At 34.2% G+C, this 16,219-nt stretch overlaps 1 protein-coding gene across 3 annotated transcripts in view; it reads left to right on the top strand.

Annotated features, from left to right (window-relative positions):
* The first annotated feature begins 1,136 nt into the window (after positions 1-1,136).
* The window catches only part of LOC128987824 (AT-rich interactive domain-containing protein 4B), a 47,217-nt gene continuing 32,134 nt past the window's right edge, over positions 1,137-16,219 (top strand). For all 3 annotated transcript variants that reach the window (XM_054408861.1, XM_054408876.1, XM_054408868.1), the window contains exons 1-6: positions 1,137-1,216; positions 6,010-6,089; positions 6,530-6,637; positions 8,824-8,889; positions 10,126-10,219; positions 11,610-11,772. In XM_054408861.1, the coding sequence (XP_054264836.1) occupies positions 6,024-6,089; positions 6,530-6,637; positions 8,824-8,889; positions 10,126-10,219; positions 11,610-11,772 (497 nt within the window). In that variant the 5' untranslated portion in view covers positions 1,137-1,216; positions 6,010-6,023. The remainder of the gene's footprint in view (positions 1,217-6,009; positions 6,090-6,529; positions 6,638-8,823; positions 8,890-10,125; positions 10,220-11,609; positions 11,773-16,219) is intronic.

The raw sequence follows: 16,219 nt of genomic DNA on the forward strand, positions 1-16,219 counted from the left end.
GCTGAGAGGCGCTAGCTGACAATGCCACAGAGCATGTCAACGCTTTCTTTTTCTGTCTTGCCCATGCGTGATTTGCGCGAAAGACTATGCTCCCAACGTCACGTCGCTCGTCGTCCTTCATCCACCACCATCACCTGAGCGTCAGCGTCAATTCAAGAATTCAAGCTTTGTTTAAATGTTGTCATGTTACTAGCACTGACTGTCCCTAAACAGTCCCTGTTGTTTTCTTTTGTGCAGTAGCAGTGTGGAGTAGTGAAAACTTACTATCGATAGTCACACTATCGATAGTTTTCGATAGTTTTTTAAAAACTATCGATACTATCGATAGTACTATCGATAGTCACTCAAATGGAATTTTAATGCATATAATATTGTATATATCCTGCCTGCATGAGTGTAAACAATGGTTTCTACCTAGTCGAAGATAAAGCTGTATCAGATTATTAATTTTAACAATTTATGAGTGACGCCCTGGAGCCCCCTTTATGTTTTTTTCCCAAAATATTACAACATTTGTATAAAATAACAATAAGTTTTTTTAAGGGTTACAACAATAAAAAAAGAAAAATTCTCTTACTATTTTCTTTTTATTATTCACTACAAAAATATTTTTTTACTCACATAGCATAAATAATATATATATATATATATAATAATTATGGTTGTGATTAGGGCTACTATTATATTAATAATTGGAAACATTATAACAACATTATATATATTTTTTTTTATATGACAATCTAAAACCATAGATCAAAGGAAAATACCGTATACCGGTGTCTACTATGTATGCTAAAACCCACGAGGCAAATGTACCCATAAGTCCGGTAGTGAATTAGCAAATTCCCCCGCTTTCAAATGTTTGAGAAGGTAGCCTACTTGTCTACCAAGCTTTTCTACAATGAATTAAAAAAAAATAGACTATAATATTAACTATAGGTATGCATTAACAGACAAACAATGAAATGTAAGAGTACCAGATAATGATTTCTTTACTTAATTTAACGTAAAAAAAACTATCGATAGTCTCATCGATAGTATAATACCATCGACCCACTATCGATATTTTCAAACTATCGATACTATCGATAGTACTATCGATAGTAAGTTTTCACTAGTGTGGAGCGAGGGTAGGGGCAAGGGAGAGTAGCAAGGAAGCCTAACGCTACGGTAACGTAACGTCATAGTCAGTGGTTAGTTGGTGAGTGTCATTTTGGTAAGTGATAATTTTACTTAATTTGTTGATGCTAGTTTTTGAGGTTCCATTAATATCCTAGTATTGTCGTAGTGCGAACATTATTCGTAAACCATCGCATAGTTTGTTTTATTTTAAGTAATTTTTACTGAAATATGTCACTGAGTTACTGACCGTTGTTAACGCACAGGTATACAGCTTATTTATTTATTTAGTAGCTTAGATAAGTTACTAATTAAAACCTTGTTTCTTACATTACCTCATCTGTCATGTGAATTGTTTTTGTTATCTGAGTAGGCCTAGCAGTTATTTCGATGATATAGTCACTAGATCTTGGCCTAGTTCATTTAATTCTTAGGCCTAGGCCTAACTTAGGTTCAAGTTATGTCTATACCAGCCAAGCCATCTTAGTCAAGATCATTATTTGGTTCCATGATCACATGAACATAATTGCTCTACTGTACAACCAGTGCTCGATTTGTAAAAAATGAGGTGCCAGAACTGTATAACTTAATGTAACATATTTAATGTGATTAGGCCTATGTTGGTGCCTAGCCCTATTTCTGCAAAAAAAAAATTCTTTCCGAAAGAGAGGGTAGCCCATAGGAACTCTCTTTCGTCGCGTTACCCCGCAAATTGAGCGCTGTATACAACAAACTTGATAGCCAAAAGTTCTAGAATTAGTAGGCCTATACAAGGCTGCTGTGAAAGCCTTGATGAAAGCCTTGTGAAGCCTTTTGGGTGCTGTTTGCTGCCTGTCTGCCATATTAATGTAGGGTAGAGTGGGGGAATTGGGACCCGGGGGTAATTGGGAGCTAAGTTATTTTTTTAAATTTTTAAATTTTGTATTATTTATTTTTTTAACAAAATTGTAAATACGTTAAAGTTTAGGCATTCTAAAGGGGTTTCATCAAAAATTATTGGATAATTGTAATCTTGTGTTTAATGTATAAAAAAAATAAAAAAATTAAGCCGTGTTTTTTCCCGAATGTTAAACATATGGCAAAACTTCAGCGTGGTAGTATTTCGAGCTATTTTTTATATATTATATGAATTAATAATCATACCAAAATGTATTTTTTGACACATTTAAGGTTTAAGCAATAGTTTGTTAGGGATTTAAAATTTTTAAAAAAATTATAAATTAATTTTATAAATTTTTTAAAAAATGGGTCCCAATTACCCCAGTGTGGGGAAATGGGACCCATATTTTTCTATCCCACATATAATTAATATTAATATTATAATTAATCCCACATATAATTAATCAATAATTAAATGTGGCTGCAGCGGTGATTATCATGTATTATGTGTAAAAACAGAATTTTGAAGTAGGTCCCAATTACCCCAGCATGGAGTAATAGGGAACCAGTCTCATCGCGTGGTTACATCGGTTTGGAATCACAGATGTACAGAAAGGTGAAAAATTTATTTTACAACCACTTGATAAAAAAATAGGGCCTAAAAGAGTGAGCTAAGCCCATAATTGGCCTGTTTTAACTTATAATTGGACTGATAACAACCATTTATTAGAAATTCTTTCGGCTGAAAAAGCAAAATTCCGGAAAGTTTGCATATGACCAGAGAAGAAGTTCGACATAAAATATACTTGTAGTTTTTTTTTTATTTAACTATACATGTCTTTAACAGTTTAAATCTATATTTTCTGGCTGTTATCTGCTCTGGTTAATTTTTCCCATTTTATTTAGAAAAAAGTGTAATGTTTTGGAAAAAATAGTTTGAACCGTTCTAATGTCCTAAAAAAAAATTTTCAATAAAAGTATGTTGCATTTTGTTTATTATGTTTTCATTTTCAGAACCCTATTACCCCCACAAATTAATATTAGGTGCTTATGGGTTTATAAGCATAGGTCCCAATTACCCCATGTGGGGTAATTGGGTTCCAAATTAATATTTATTTTTTTTTCATAGTAAAATGTATTTAAAAAAATGAAAAACAATGTGATAAGAAGACAAATTACAGTTGGAAACCTTGTGCAGGCTCATATTTTGATTTTTTCTGTCAATAAAAATATAATTGAAAAAAATAAAAACATGGGTCCCAATTTTCCCACTCTACCCTACCTAGGTACAGTTTTAATTTTTGTTAGTGTTTAGTTTTGTGTGTGTGTATTTATTTTCGTAATTAAGTTAAACTAGACTAAGTAAGTAAGTAAAGTTATTTTCTTTGCCATAGTGTCAGTGGCGTAGGAAAATACAAGACAAGTTACAAGTTATCTGCAAAACTACCTACTAATCAATTAAAAAAATGTTGATGCTTAAGTTACATAGGCTAATATATTGGTAACGTAGAAAGTTAAGAGTAGCATAGTGCCTAGGCCTAGTTATTAACCCTTCATAAGTGTGACAAGGGAGTTTTCCTCCTGGCACATTTAACTTATTAAAAAAAGTTGTTATGGCCGGCAGCTTAACCCTCCGAGTGTCCCTAGTTTTGGCCTTAATGTTTGCCTATTTTTTGCGCATTTGCAAGGTTTTATTAAAACGGATCTGAGAAGCTTAAAACCAATGTTAATTATACTGTTCTATATACCATTTTGTTTGGAAAATCATGGGCTTCAATATTATACGTAAAACATTAGGAACATTTGTTTCAAAAATTTTTTTTACATAGGGTAGGTAAAAAAAATACCTATTTTGGAAAATTTTCAAAAATAAAAGTTTGCGCTTAATGAAATTGTATAAGTTAAATTATAGGCCTATAAATATTTGAAAATAGCCACTTTGTTCTAAATTTTATGAGGATTACAAATATATAATAATACTAGCTGTAACCCGCGGGCTTTGCCCCGTTTAACTTCTTAATTTTCAAGATTATCTAGTTCGCATGGCTCAATTGTTCGCTACGCTCACTCACCTTTAGGCTGGAGCTCGTTCGCTACGCTCACTCACCTTTAGGTTGGAGCTCGTTCGCTGCGCTCACTTGCCTTCAGGTTAGCTCGTTCGCTACGCTAACTCGCCTCCAGGTTGAAGTTCGTTCGCTACGCTCACTCACCTTTTGGTTGCAAATTAGCTGTTGTCAAAATAAATGTAAAAGAAATAATAGTGCTGCACCCTGTTGGTAATCCTTGTAACTTTAATGCTATTGAACATCATAGAACAGAACCAACTTGTTAAGTTGAAACAGCTGTTAAGATTCAATAATTCCATTTCTCATAAGGTTAACATAGGAAACTCCAGAGCCACTGGGGCGGAGCCCGAAAGGATTTTTGAAATAAGAATATGCCTATATGTTAATCGGGAATGTGAGCTATCATCATGCCAAATTTCAGCCCAATCCGACCAGTATTTTTTGCGTTCACTTGTCACAAACATACATCCATACATCCATACATCCATCCATCCAAACTTTCTCATTTATAATATTAGTAGGATAGGATAAGGAAGTAGATTTGCAAATAAATAAGTTATGGACAAAAAACAGATTTCAGTACATAGCGTTTAGCTAAGAATGCATAGCCTAACCATAGCTAGGAATCTGGCTGATAATTTACATCACTACGGTACCTACTTCTTCAGGATCATCAACCAGCCCTTCAAAATCACTTAAATCTTCTTATAATGCACCAAGTATATCACTACTTTTGATTTTTAACACTAAAACAATGATAAACGTAATAAGACACATCAGTCATCGGTGCGAGGTTAACCAAGCTGTTTACAAATACGCACGTCAGCTGTCTGCTACAATTATGATCGGCTCAAGATAAAAAAGCGCTTAGAGACAGACCTCGAGAGAAAGCTTAGAATCTGCCAAATAAAACGATTCCTAACTCGATCCAGTTCAATCAGATTTTGTCAGTCATAGAGCCTTCGCCGTAAACAGTGTTTGTGAGTCGAAAAATCAACACAAAACACTACACAAAGTGTCGATTTTTCGACACATAACACTCGGAGGGTTAAAGAGTTACGGTACCATACTTCTCACACTTCTTTCTAGAAATTGATTGAACATAATTTTGCTCTTACTCTCTCCCTTCCCCGTTGCTATCCCTATTAATTAAACTTAATTTAATCAGTTCAAGTCTGAGAGTCACGTCTTAACATGGAGTCCACTCCCACGAGCTTCTGTAAAAAATAAATTGGCAGAGTCGAGTTTGCTTTTGTCCAAATTGTTTGCACAGGATGAAAAGGCTTGTGGCCTGATGTTCCATATGGCATGGCCATGTCACTTCCTTATCATTGAATAACATAAAACAGACCACTAAGTTAACTGCCCACTAAGTTAGTGATATTATTTAACCGCTATTTATTTTTATTTTTATTTTTTTTATTTGCACACAACATTTATGGGTTACAGCAGGTAACATCAAACTTGTGCATCGTCATTACATTTCTAAAAATGAAACAATACAACTAGCTATGACACAAATAGACATCTAAATATTTAACAAATTCTTCAACACTATACACTTAATTCTAGGAGGAGTCGCTTCAAATAAGACTTATAGCTAATTAAATCTAGCTGCTTTACATGGTTCGGTAATTTATTGTACATTCTTTTACCCAGCTCAAAAGTTGAATCAATTGTCCTTCAATAGTTGGTGAAACTATGTTAACATTATTTAAGTGTAACTGCTGCTGAATAGGCCTATATCCTAAATAAGATTCAACTATCGTAGCCTAATGAACGCTTATTACAAGAAAACAGTACTCTGTGAAGATAGAGAGAGAGAGAGAGAGAGAGAGAGAGTTGGCCAAGATCTACTTAAAAAGAGTACAAGTAGGCCTACTTAAAAACTAATAGGCTACGGTAGCTTATTAAAGGGTTCTTTATTGATAATTTATGTTTTTAGGTGAATAAAGATGGATGTCTTGTGAAGGCTTCAAAATTCTGTCATTAATGCACCGTTGGAGCAGCAAGAGGGAGATGATGGTAAGATTCACAATCCTGAAAACATGTAGCCTAATCAATAAAATGGAAACTGGCCAATATAATAAAGCTTACTCTTTATGCTGAAGAGAATGGCATGGAGCAAAAGGACTAAAACTGAATCAAGATAAAACCGAACTAAGTAGCCTATTAAATGTTTGTACTGCACAGACAATTCCGAAATAATCTTTAAAGGCGCCTGTTATAGTTTCTAGTACACATGATATTTAAAAAAATAATAACATCCTTATATTTTTTAAATAATCTTTAAAATACTATTTATAGAATTTAAACTGTTAGGCCTAACTCTTTTTATAGATGTGCTGATCTTATTTTAAAACAATTATCTTTAAATAATAATAATAAAAAATAACATAGGCCTACTTAATATTAGGATATTATCCTTTGGAGACTATATCAATATTATTTATGTTTCTATTCAGGGAGATGACCCACCCTACTTAGCTGTAGGTACTGAGGTCAGTGCCAAGTACAAAGGGGCCTTCTGCGAAGCAAAGGTTCGCAAAATTGTACGCAGTGTCAAGTGCAAGGTGAGTGCAAGTTTTCTACAATCAATTATAGAGTTAGTAAAAAAAAAAAAAAACAACCTAGATAAGGGTTCAAACATTAATTAATAACCTTTTTTGAAGGTAATAATTTTAAGAGTAAATAGACATTTACAGTAGACTCCCTCTAGTTCGGCTTCGGTTGGATCGGCCGCCGGATGGCCCGGCCCGATCTCAGGGGGACGAGTCATATCGTCACGGGTGAATTGCCTTTGACAGGATTCAACTTGAATGTTTAGTTTCCGGCCATAGAAGTAAACAATTCATGTCAGTTTAGTTGACGGGTGCTTCTATGGGTGAATTGTTGAATACCTATGTAAAACTATGTTACATAACCTCAAAAATACCGAGAACATTTTATAAATAGTTTTTCTTCGGTCTAATATGTTGAAATGCAGTGTATAATTAAATATTTCGGACCATTTTTTTATGCGAAAGTTTCCCCCATTATTGTTTTTGAAACACCACAGTTTATTTGACAAAAATAAATTAAAGCAAAACAAAGAAATAGCCATCGTTAGCTTCAAGGTCAAGCTATCCGCTTGCACTGACAATCATAAGCGTTTTAGTAAACGGCGCCCCCAGCCATATACCCCCCTCCCACCGGGGATTTCGATCAAGCTGGGGGGCGACAACATGCTTTTTCATGATCACCATAGTGCCTAGATAACAACAATCAGAAATAAAATTATGTCAGGCTTTCCATGCATAGGCCTACTCAACCCCCTTCGGATCCTGGACTATCAATTTGAAGTATGAATAAATCTTAGGTTTGAGGGAACCCAACTCAGCGAGGAGCATGGCAAGGAATTAGTGCAATGAATTTTCCACTGAATCTCGGTGGTTTAGTCCTCAAATGTTAAAGGGGACGAAGGGGATCTGAAGTCCTACGCTCTGACCACTAGACCAGCTCGCTCTCCCAACTCAGACAGTGTAAAGATTGGTTATACAAACACGTAACTTTCACAATAATGTTTAGAAACATTTAAAAACAGCGTGGTTTAAAAAAACTGGTTGTGTAATGCGTGCATAGAGCTGGCGGCAGTTTAGTGATGACAGCAATTAAATATATCTTTTCCTTTTGTCATTTTGACCATTTAGACTAAATAAGTAATAAAACGTAAATCCTTTTAAAAAATTACTTCCATCTCATTCTCGCTTTTATAAATAGCCAGCTTATATGTGACATTCAATTATTTAAACTGTTATGATTGTGTTTGATTACCATCAAGTGTAATTGACTATATACCTACATAATTATTAGTATTTAGAACACTTGAAACTCTTGATTATAATTAAGAATATTTAAACTAACTATTCATTATGTACATCTTGAAGTAAGATTTTAATTTTGGATTGGATACATTTAATGAAATATTTGAATTTGTTTGTTTAAATTAGTTTTAAAGAAAAGTGTTTGAAGATAATGACAAATACTTGGCCTAATAATTATTTTGCTTTCCAGCACAGCGGTATACACAGTGCCTATTTATATACTCCACTTTAGTCTCAAACCCCTAAATTTTAAATGTTGTTATGTAGATTTGCTATAACCTGCTTGTTTTATTTTTTTATTCAAACAGTGTTACCATATACTATTTAATTCAGTTATTCTTTTTGTGTGTATTTTTAAGTGGGGATGAAAAGTATCGCTCATAACTTGTAGGCTGTCTTCGGCTTTGCCGCATGGATAAAATTTAGTTCCTATGTTTGGCTTGGCCTCACACATGAAACTTGAGCATGCACCAGAAAATGATTTTTTGTACTAGTAATGACATGTTATCCTGCTACTTTGTCAGTGTTATAGTTTTCTTTATACAGAAGAGGCCGAGTTGAAGGCTGCTTGAGTAGCCTATATTAAAAAATGTAAATGATTGATTGTATTATTAGATTTAGATTTTATTTCAGGGAATTCAGTGAAAAGTAGGTTTTCATGTTGATTGAGACTGTGAAATTAACTATTTATTTATCAGTGGTATAGTTTTGGATATTTGTACTGTTGGCCTTAGTTGACACTGAGACAATGTCTATTTAAATCTGTTTTTGATCAATCAAAGTTAAGTTCCTGAATTTAATTGTGATTTTGACACATAACATACCAATTTGTAGGTATGAAATTGTGTGATCTAATTTAATTCTTAAATTAAATCTTAATCTTAATTATTTCACAGATTGCTTATAAACTTGGACTTGGCACTGCAGTGGTTACAGATGATCAAATAAAAGGGACTCTACGGGTAAGTAAAACGATGTTTGAAATCAAGCCATTCTCTTTTCCAACAAGAGATTTGAAATGATTAAGTGTGATTTAGTTCTCATTGATAATAAATTAAAAAGAAAAATTATCTCTTTTACTTGGTGGCGTTCTATGACGTTTCTGTTTCCATAGTTACAAACCGGTTACACATCGGTTCTTTCAATGATTGCTCAAAGAAATACAGTACTACTATGTCAAAAAAATTTTTTTTTGGCAAAATATATAAAATTGTCCAAGCTTTCTCGTTTTTTTCCATCGCAATATGTACCCAAATTCAAATAGTAAATATTTAATTTTAACCAAATCTGTAGGCGCAAATGTTTAAAAAATTGAATTGAAACTAAGGTTGAGTTGTTGTTTGGATTAACAGCAATTAAATTGTCCAGCTGATCGTAATGTAAACAAATATGTTCTTCATAAGGATAGCATGAAAACTTCAAAAGCCACTGGGGCAGAGCCCATGGCTTAAAAATGTATGATCAGTTTGCAAATCTACACGACACGCTCTTTCCAATGAGACGTGAATGGTCAAAATCGGTTAAGAAATGACAGAGTAGATCAAAGGACAAATTTTGTGTTCGGGTATTAATTATACATATTTTTGTCTGGTAATAAACCATTCTCGTTGCCATAATATTTGGTTTTGTAGGTGATAATTAATTGATTGTGTACGATAGTAAAATATTTATAAATGAATGGCGTACTCTTCAATTATCCTCTTTTCTCATTGTTTTTTAGATGTTTTCCCATTAAAAGTTCCCTCTTCTCTAACGCAACAAAACCATCTTATAAGCTTGTTATGTGAAAGAAATAGAGTATTTAATCTTAAATATGTTTGGTATTTATTACTTGGTGTTTATTTGTAATTCAGTTCAGGCAGTAGGTTACTTAAGTGAGCTCAGAATGAGACAGATAGTTATACTTTTGATTTTAGAACTACTAATCCAAGAGACTACTTAGCACATTGAAAAATGAAGAAAACATGTTTCTCAGCAAATTTAGCTTTAATAAAAAAATTTCACATTATTATTTAGATTACTGGTTTATTGACATATCTTTTTTACTTTCCTCAATGTTGTAAACGTATGTTCTCGCTTAACCAATTGTGATTACTTTGGTTAATCACTTATCCTATCATGTAGTTTACTTATTGGTAGGTGTAGATTGTTTTATACAAAGATAGGTCCATCAATCTCTGTCTACATTATATGTCCAGGCTGGTTCTGTAGTCGAGGTCAAGCATCCTGACAAGAAAGAATATGTCGAAGCAACTATCATCAAAATCCAGGATTGCAGTCAGTATACTGTTGGTGAGTAATTATATTGCTTGGTTTGTAATGTGATAGATATTTTATGTAAACAACTTTCAGGATTATGGGATAAATTGAAGTTGCTTATGCTTCCCGAGTTTAGCGACAAAGGAGGGGTGTTGATCTGTCAGTCCTGAGTGCATGTTACAGGATGCTGGAGATTTTTTCACAAAGTAGCCTATGAAATAAGAAATTTAAATCGCTAACACCTTATAAGAAACAAATACAAAATATCTACATCGCTAAAAAATAAGTCAGTTCAATATAAAAGCTTAAATTTCTAATCTTCGCCATCGAAGCTGCTCTCAATTTTCCCTGATATTTTACCAAGATCTCAGAGACATTAGTGATGTCCATGCAAACCCTGGGAGTGTTAAAGATCAATAATTCTAGTGTCTATGAAAAAATTGGTTATAAGTATTTGAATTTAGAACAAAGTATGTTTTTTGTATTTTCGATAATCCTATACCTATAATAATAGTTAAGCATGTTTCTTGAACACTTTTTTCTCAGCTTGTGTGCATCACAGGGAAAATCTATGCATACTGTTAGAAAGATATTTGCCTGTAGATGTGCAGAATCCCTTTATAAATTAACTTAAAATAGGCTAAACACAACACATGAATTTCAAAATTAACATGAGCCTTATGGGTTGCCATGCTGGTGACGAAATAACAACAAAATATAAACAGAAAATCAAAACAAATGGAAGAAGTTCCATCATGTTTTATTTACAGCGTGGGGTGAAAATAGAGATGTTTGCGCAATTCATATTTTTGGTTGAGTTTTCAACCACGGGGTGACCTCTAGTTTCAGTTGATTGTGCCAATGTTGTGTATATGATTTAATCTCCCATTTTTAAAGTTTAAATAAAATCGTTAGTTAAAAACCAAGTCTAAGGTTTTCCAATTTATTCCTTCCTACAGTAGAATGTAACAGGGAGATGTTAAAAATACTGTCACAATAGTGGGCTGGATTATGTCTTTTCCATTGCAGGGGGTTTGCAAGATTTTGCCCCTATCACAGAAGATGATGATGATATTCCCTCATGATTGCGGGAGATGTTCAAAATGTTGGTGCTCTAGTGGGAGATCATCTTGATAGTGCCACTATTTTCTATATAATACCCGGAATTTCGGGTAAAAGTCCAACTAGACAAACTTTTCTCCATCCAACTGTGGTACCGTCCCATTTGATTTGGATAATTAGAGTACTAGATTGTGCTGTCATTTTTATTGGTATTCAATATTCGACTGGATATTGGAGTTGAAACAAAAGAGCACTCTCTAATGCCATAGAAGACAGAGCTTTATGCCACTGCCTTGTGTTTAAGTAAGCTGTGTTGGTAGTGTATACAACACCATGTTGACAATAGCTTGTTGTGTTGTAGTGTTTGATGATGGAGATATCACAACACTGCGCAGGACTGCTCTCTGCCTCAAGAGTGGTCGACACTTTGCAGAGAGTGAGACTCTGGACCAACTACCCCTCACTCATCCCGAGCACTTTGGCAACCCTGTGATAGGAGGACGGCGAGGCCGCCGCAACAGACAGTGAGTGTGCATTCATGTAAAAATGCTACAGATTTTGAGCTCATTCATGAATTTGTTGATTTGGAATATAATGAGCCAACACCTTAACTAGTAATTCAGGCTTACACCTCTGATTACCCAATTTTGTATGAGTTGTATAAAAATTGTAAACAATTAAAAATATTCAATAAGTAAATTCAAATAAATTATTATTATGACTATTATGTTGTGTTGGTAGCTGATTCTAATTGTTGCTTCAGCTGATTCTTGGCAAGGCAAAAGTACCTTTACTGGAAGTTACGGTTGAAATCTCTGTACTGGTACGTCTGTTATTGAGGCTATGTACTGTGGTATCGAGGGAATTGTGGATACGGCTTATGTAATTATGTCCCTCTATTTACATTAGTGATTGGTGTACAGTAAATCAAAATTCTAAAACTGCCAAAAATTAAAGAAGCTAACGTAGAAATACCTCAATCATCTCCTGTGATTGCGGCAACATTAATAATCATCCCTCGTGGTTGCAATTTTCTTTTAACGCGACAACATGTAAAGAGAACAAAGAAATGCTGGTTACAGAGAAAATAAAAAAAACTCTCTGTTATTCTTAAAGAAAATAAGTCAGACTGGTTTTAAGTAAAGCTGCTATAGCTTGCTTGTTTGTGCATATATTTTTATTAAAACTTATTTATTTTACTCTGAACTTTTACATTTGATTAAAAGAACACTATTTTCCTTCCCTGAAGCAGCAGATCTAATTACTCATTAAACCTTATGTTATTTGAATAGAATAAACATCTAATATATACGATCAGGCAAATGGAAATTCGCCTTATCTGTAGGTTTGCTGCAACAGAGGTTTTTTCCAATTTTTTCATGATTCACCTGAACATCGTAGAACGCTAGGCTCTAGCATCAAACTGTTTTACACACCATTTCAGACTAGTCCTAGATGGCATTATCACATGGATAAAGTTTATTGTTGTTTGACGGGAGTCCAATCTAAGACCTCGGGTACCGAAGCTCTGCGCATTACCACTAGACCAGTTCGCTCTCGATGGTACTGGTAATTAGAACAAATCTATTTTGGTAATACCATTGACTATATATACCTACAGAAGACATCCCATAGCCATAGTGGACCTGTCGCCAGCAATTTGTTGGCTAGGAGCGCTAGAACAGCGCTAGCTTGTGGTGCGATCTATCTGTAAAGGTTAGAAACAGTCTCGACGCATGCGCAGACGAGTAGATGAGTACTGTACTGAGCAGTCGACCGCTCAGCGCTCAGCTCCTCCTGCTACGATCAGACGATAGCTGTGAGGCCGTGAGGGGGCGGGAGAGTGGAGTAGTGGAGAGAGTATACAATGCGTCGCTGTCACTACAACAATATCCAGAATGAAAGACAATGAGCTGAGCAAAAACTACTCTCGATCAGCTGTGGTGACACGGCACTCGCAATACACTATGTGAATGTCTTCTCACCGCGTGCCCTGGCGCCCTACTATTGTTTCATAAAAATGAATTCGTGCGTTAATGGTGTTTGATGGTTTGACTAGACCCAGGTTTCATACTCTTTACATTATGTTGAGACACACACGATATTGTTAAACAACGCTATATAAACCTACTATTGGTACAATTTTTTATTTTTTAAATTTGTATTCGAAGCTTACAATTGATTGAAGTTTGTGTAATTTGTTGTTATGTTACCAGCGACTAATTACTCCTTACTTTATTCAAGAAGTAATAAACCATGACTTTTTATAAGAAGTTTTTATCCTACCAACTATGTTAAATTAGTGTTGCTAGATATTTTACATGCATTTTCAGTAAAATGTAATAAATAAGCAATAACTAGGATTTAGGACTTGAAGTATTAAATGATATGGGCCTATTTTGACTACTTACACATTATGAATTATATAATGAACATTTGAATTGTCATCTAGAAAAGTTTGAAGACTTAATTTTAACACGTATAACATACAGAATAACATAACAAGGATCACGCCTGATGCCGTCACCGCGTTGTGGTATAAGTCAAATAAGTACAATAGTAATTATACTACTTTATACTTCGGACGACTTAAATAAAAACCGAAATAAAATATTCTGCATTTATGCCTTAGTAAGGAATTTATCTTCAAATTAAACGTATTTACATAACATTTGTTTTTATTTGGCGTACTTGGCGTACAAGACGAAGAAAGATGGGATTTATACGTGCAGTTTCGGCCGTCGGCCATCTCCATAGTTTGATTGTTTACCCCATTGCTGTGGAGGGGTTGGGGGGGCGGGTGTCGCGATAACAGGAGACGTCAGTTCCATAATGTGTAACTCTGAGTGTTACGAACATAGAGTGTTTATGATTAACAAACTATTAGGAGCAAAACTCTATTTTAAAATGAAGGAGTGCTCGAAAGAACTGAGGCAACCAGGTGGTAAAGTAGGAAGGTTTCAGCAAAAAATTAATATTCTCGAGGGCAAATGAGTAAATTGTACAAAACATCAATTTAACTTATAACTCCATTACACATTTTTTGAATTTAATTTTGAAGTTGTGTATCATGTCCTAACCTCAACTCCTTATTCTCATTAAAATTAAAATGAAATAATTTATAAATAAAAAACTTTTTTTAAAAGAAAAAGTTTTTAAATGCACTAAAAAGGAGAAAATAATTTATAAATATGTGGAGAGTATAAATACTTGTAAGATTAAAACAAAAAACGAGGGGTGCATGCAATAAATAATTTAAAATTAGCTTCACCTATTGAACTAATGTATTATTATCAATTAATTGCATCTGCATGCACCCCACGTTTTTCGTTTAAAATCTTACAAGTATACTCTCCACATATTTATAAATTATTTGCTACTTTTTAGTTTTTAATGTGTGTGGATGTTAAATCTATTTCATGCATCTATATCAGATTAAGACAGAGGCATGTCGGAAATCTAAGGGAATCTCTTGGGAGCAGAACCTGTACCTCTTAACCTCTGCTTTTTGAACTGTCAAATTAGTATTTACAGCTGACTTTAATTAAATGATATATTTACATTCTTTCAAAATGTAAACATGGAAAATGTGGCAGCCAGTGGGGCATAGCCCAAGGGAAATATGAAAATTAAATGCTATAATATTGCATTGTCATCCACTTAAGAAATTTTCATGCAAACACGTTTCCAAACATCGCATTTGTGTCTTAGTGTTTCAAATTTAAAGTCTCTAGCTCATTGGGAACTTCGTTTAAAATTGATATCAAAATTTGTAGGAAAGTGAGCTAATAAAAACAAGCCCATGGGGCGTAGTCCAAGAGAAATATGAAAATTAAATGATATACTATTGCATTGTCCTCCATTTGTGAGCTATGTTTCAAGTTTCAAGTCTCTAACTCATTGGGAAGTTAGTATAAAATTGATTGCAAATTTTGTACCGGACAAGAAAGCGAGCTAATACAAACGTTTTAAAATAAAGTTCTGGAGTCTATGACTGTTAAAGATTGTATAATAAGAGAATCGGAGCTGATTTTTGCGATGTAATACAAACATATTTTAACACATTAAATCCACTGCCTGTTTATGTAAATAATGCTCTTATTGTTAAAATCTGAAATTTTTTAGCAATCATTAAACTAGAATTTTATGATAAAATTTTAAATAGGTTTGGGACATCATAATTACCCAAGTAATTACGCTAGTTCCACCAGCCCAAACAAGGGTAAACCATATATGCTGAATCCATACAAGTTCCAATGCTGATAAATTGTAAGATATTAATTTACAATAGATCTTAATAACTTAATAGATTTTAATTTATTCGGAACTGATATTACAATGACAACGCATTGTTTGTTTAATTTTTAGAGTTTTGTGAGTACAGACATAATTTTATAATGTTAACTGGCCGTATGAACTTGTACGGAGCGAGTATGAGGATGAACATACTGCGTTGTCTCTGTCTGTCGTCGATGATAGGACGGCGCCGGCGTGGCGTCAGACAGAACACTGGCTCAACCTACCCCTCTGCTCACCATCCCTCACACCAGTCACCACACACACACATACCATAAACACCACACTAACACATTGACGCTAGCTGGTCTGACCCATCGATTTACAACACGTCTGACCTTGATTAAATGCGTACACACTAGTGTACAGTAGTTGACAACAGTTCATACTAAATGTCAGTTGACAATCAATCTACCAGAAAATTACAGTACTTTGAACTTGAGGTTAAGCATTTTAAGATCTAAATAGTATTAATGTATTGTACCGATGGACACACCACACGTTTTTAAGAAGATTTGTAAGGAATCATGTTTCAGTCCTATTGAGGGGGGGCGCCAAAATAGGTTTGTTCGGGTCTCGTGTTTATGTTTTGAAGACTTCTTGACGACCTCCTAGGAGCAACAACACGTCTTAGGCATGACAATGACACCATGGTGTCGAAACCGGTCGCTATGC

The sequence above is a fragment of the Macrosteles quadrilineatus genome, unplaced genomic scaffold, assembly GCF_028750875.1.
Source record: "Macrosteles quadrilineatus isolate MER2022 unplaced genomic scaffold, UCM_ALF_1.0 Scaffold_1__1_contigs__length_201487025, whole genome shotgun sequence".
Lineage (NCBI taxonomy): Eukaryota > Metazoa > Arthropoda > Insecta > Hemiptera > Cicadellidae > Macrosteles > Macrosteles quadrilineatus.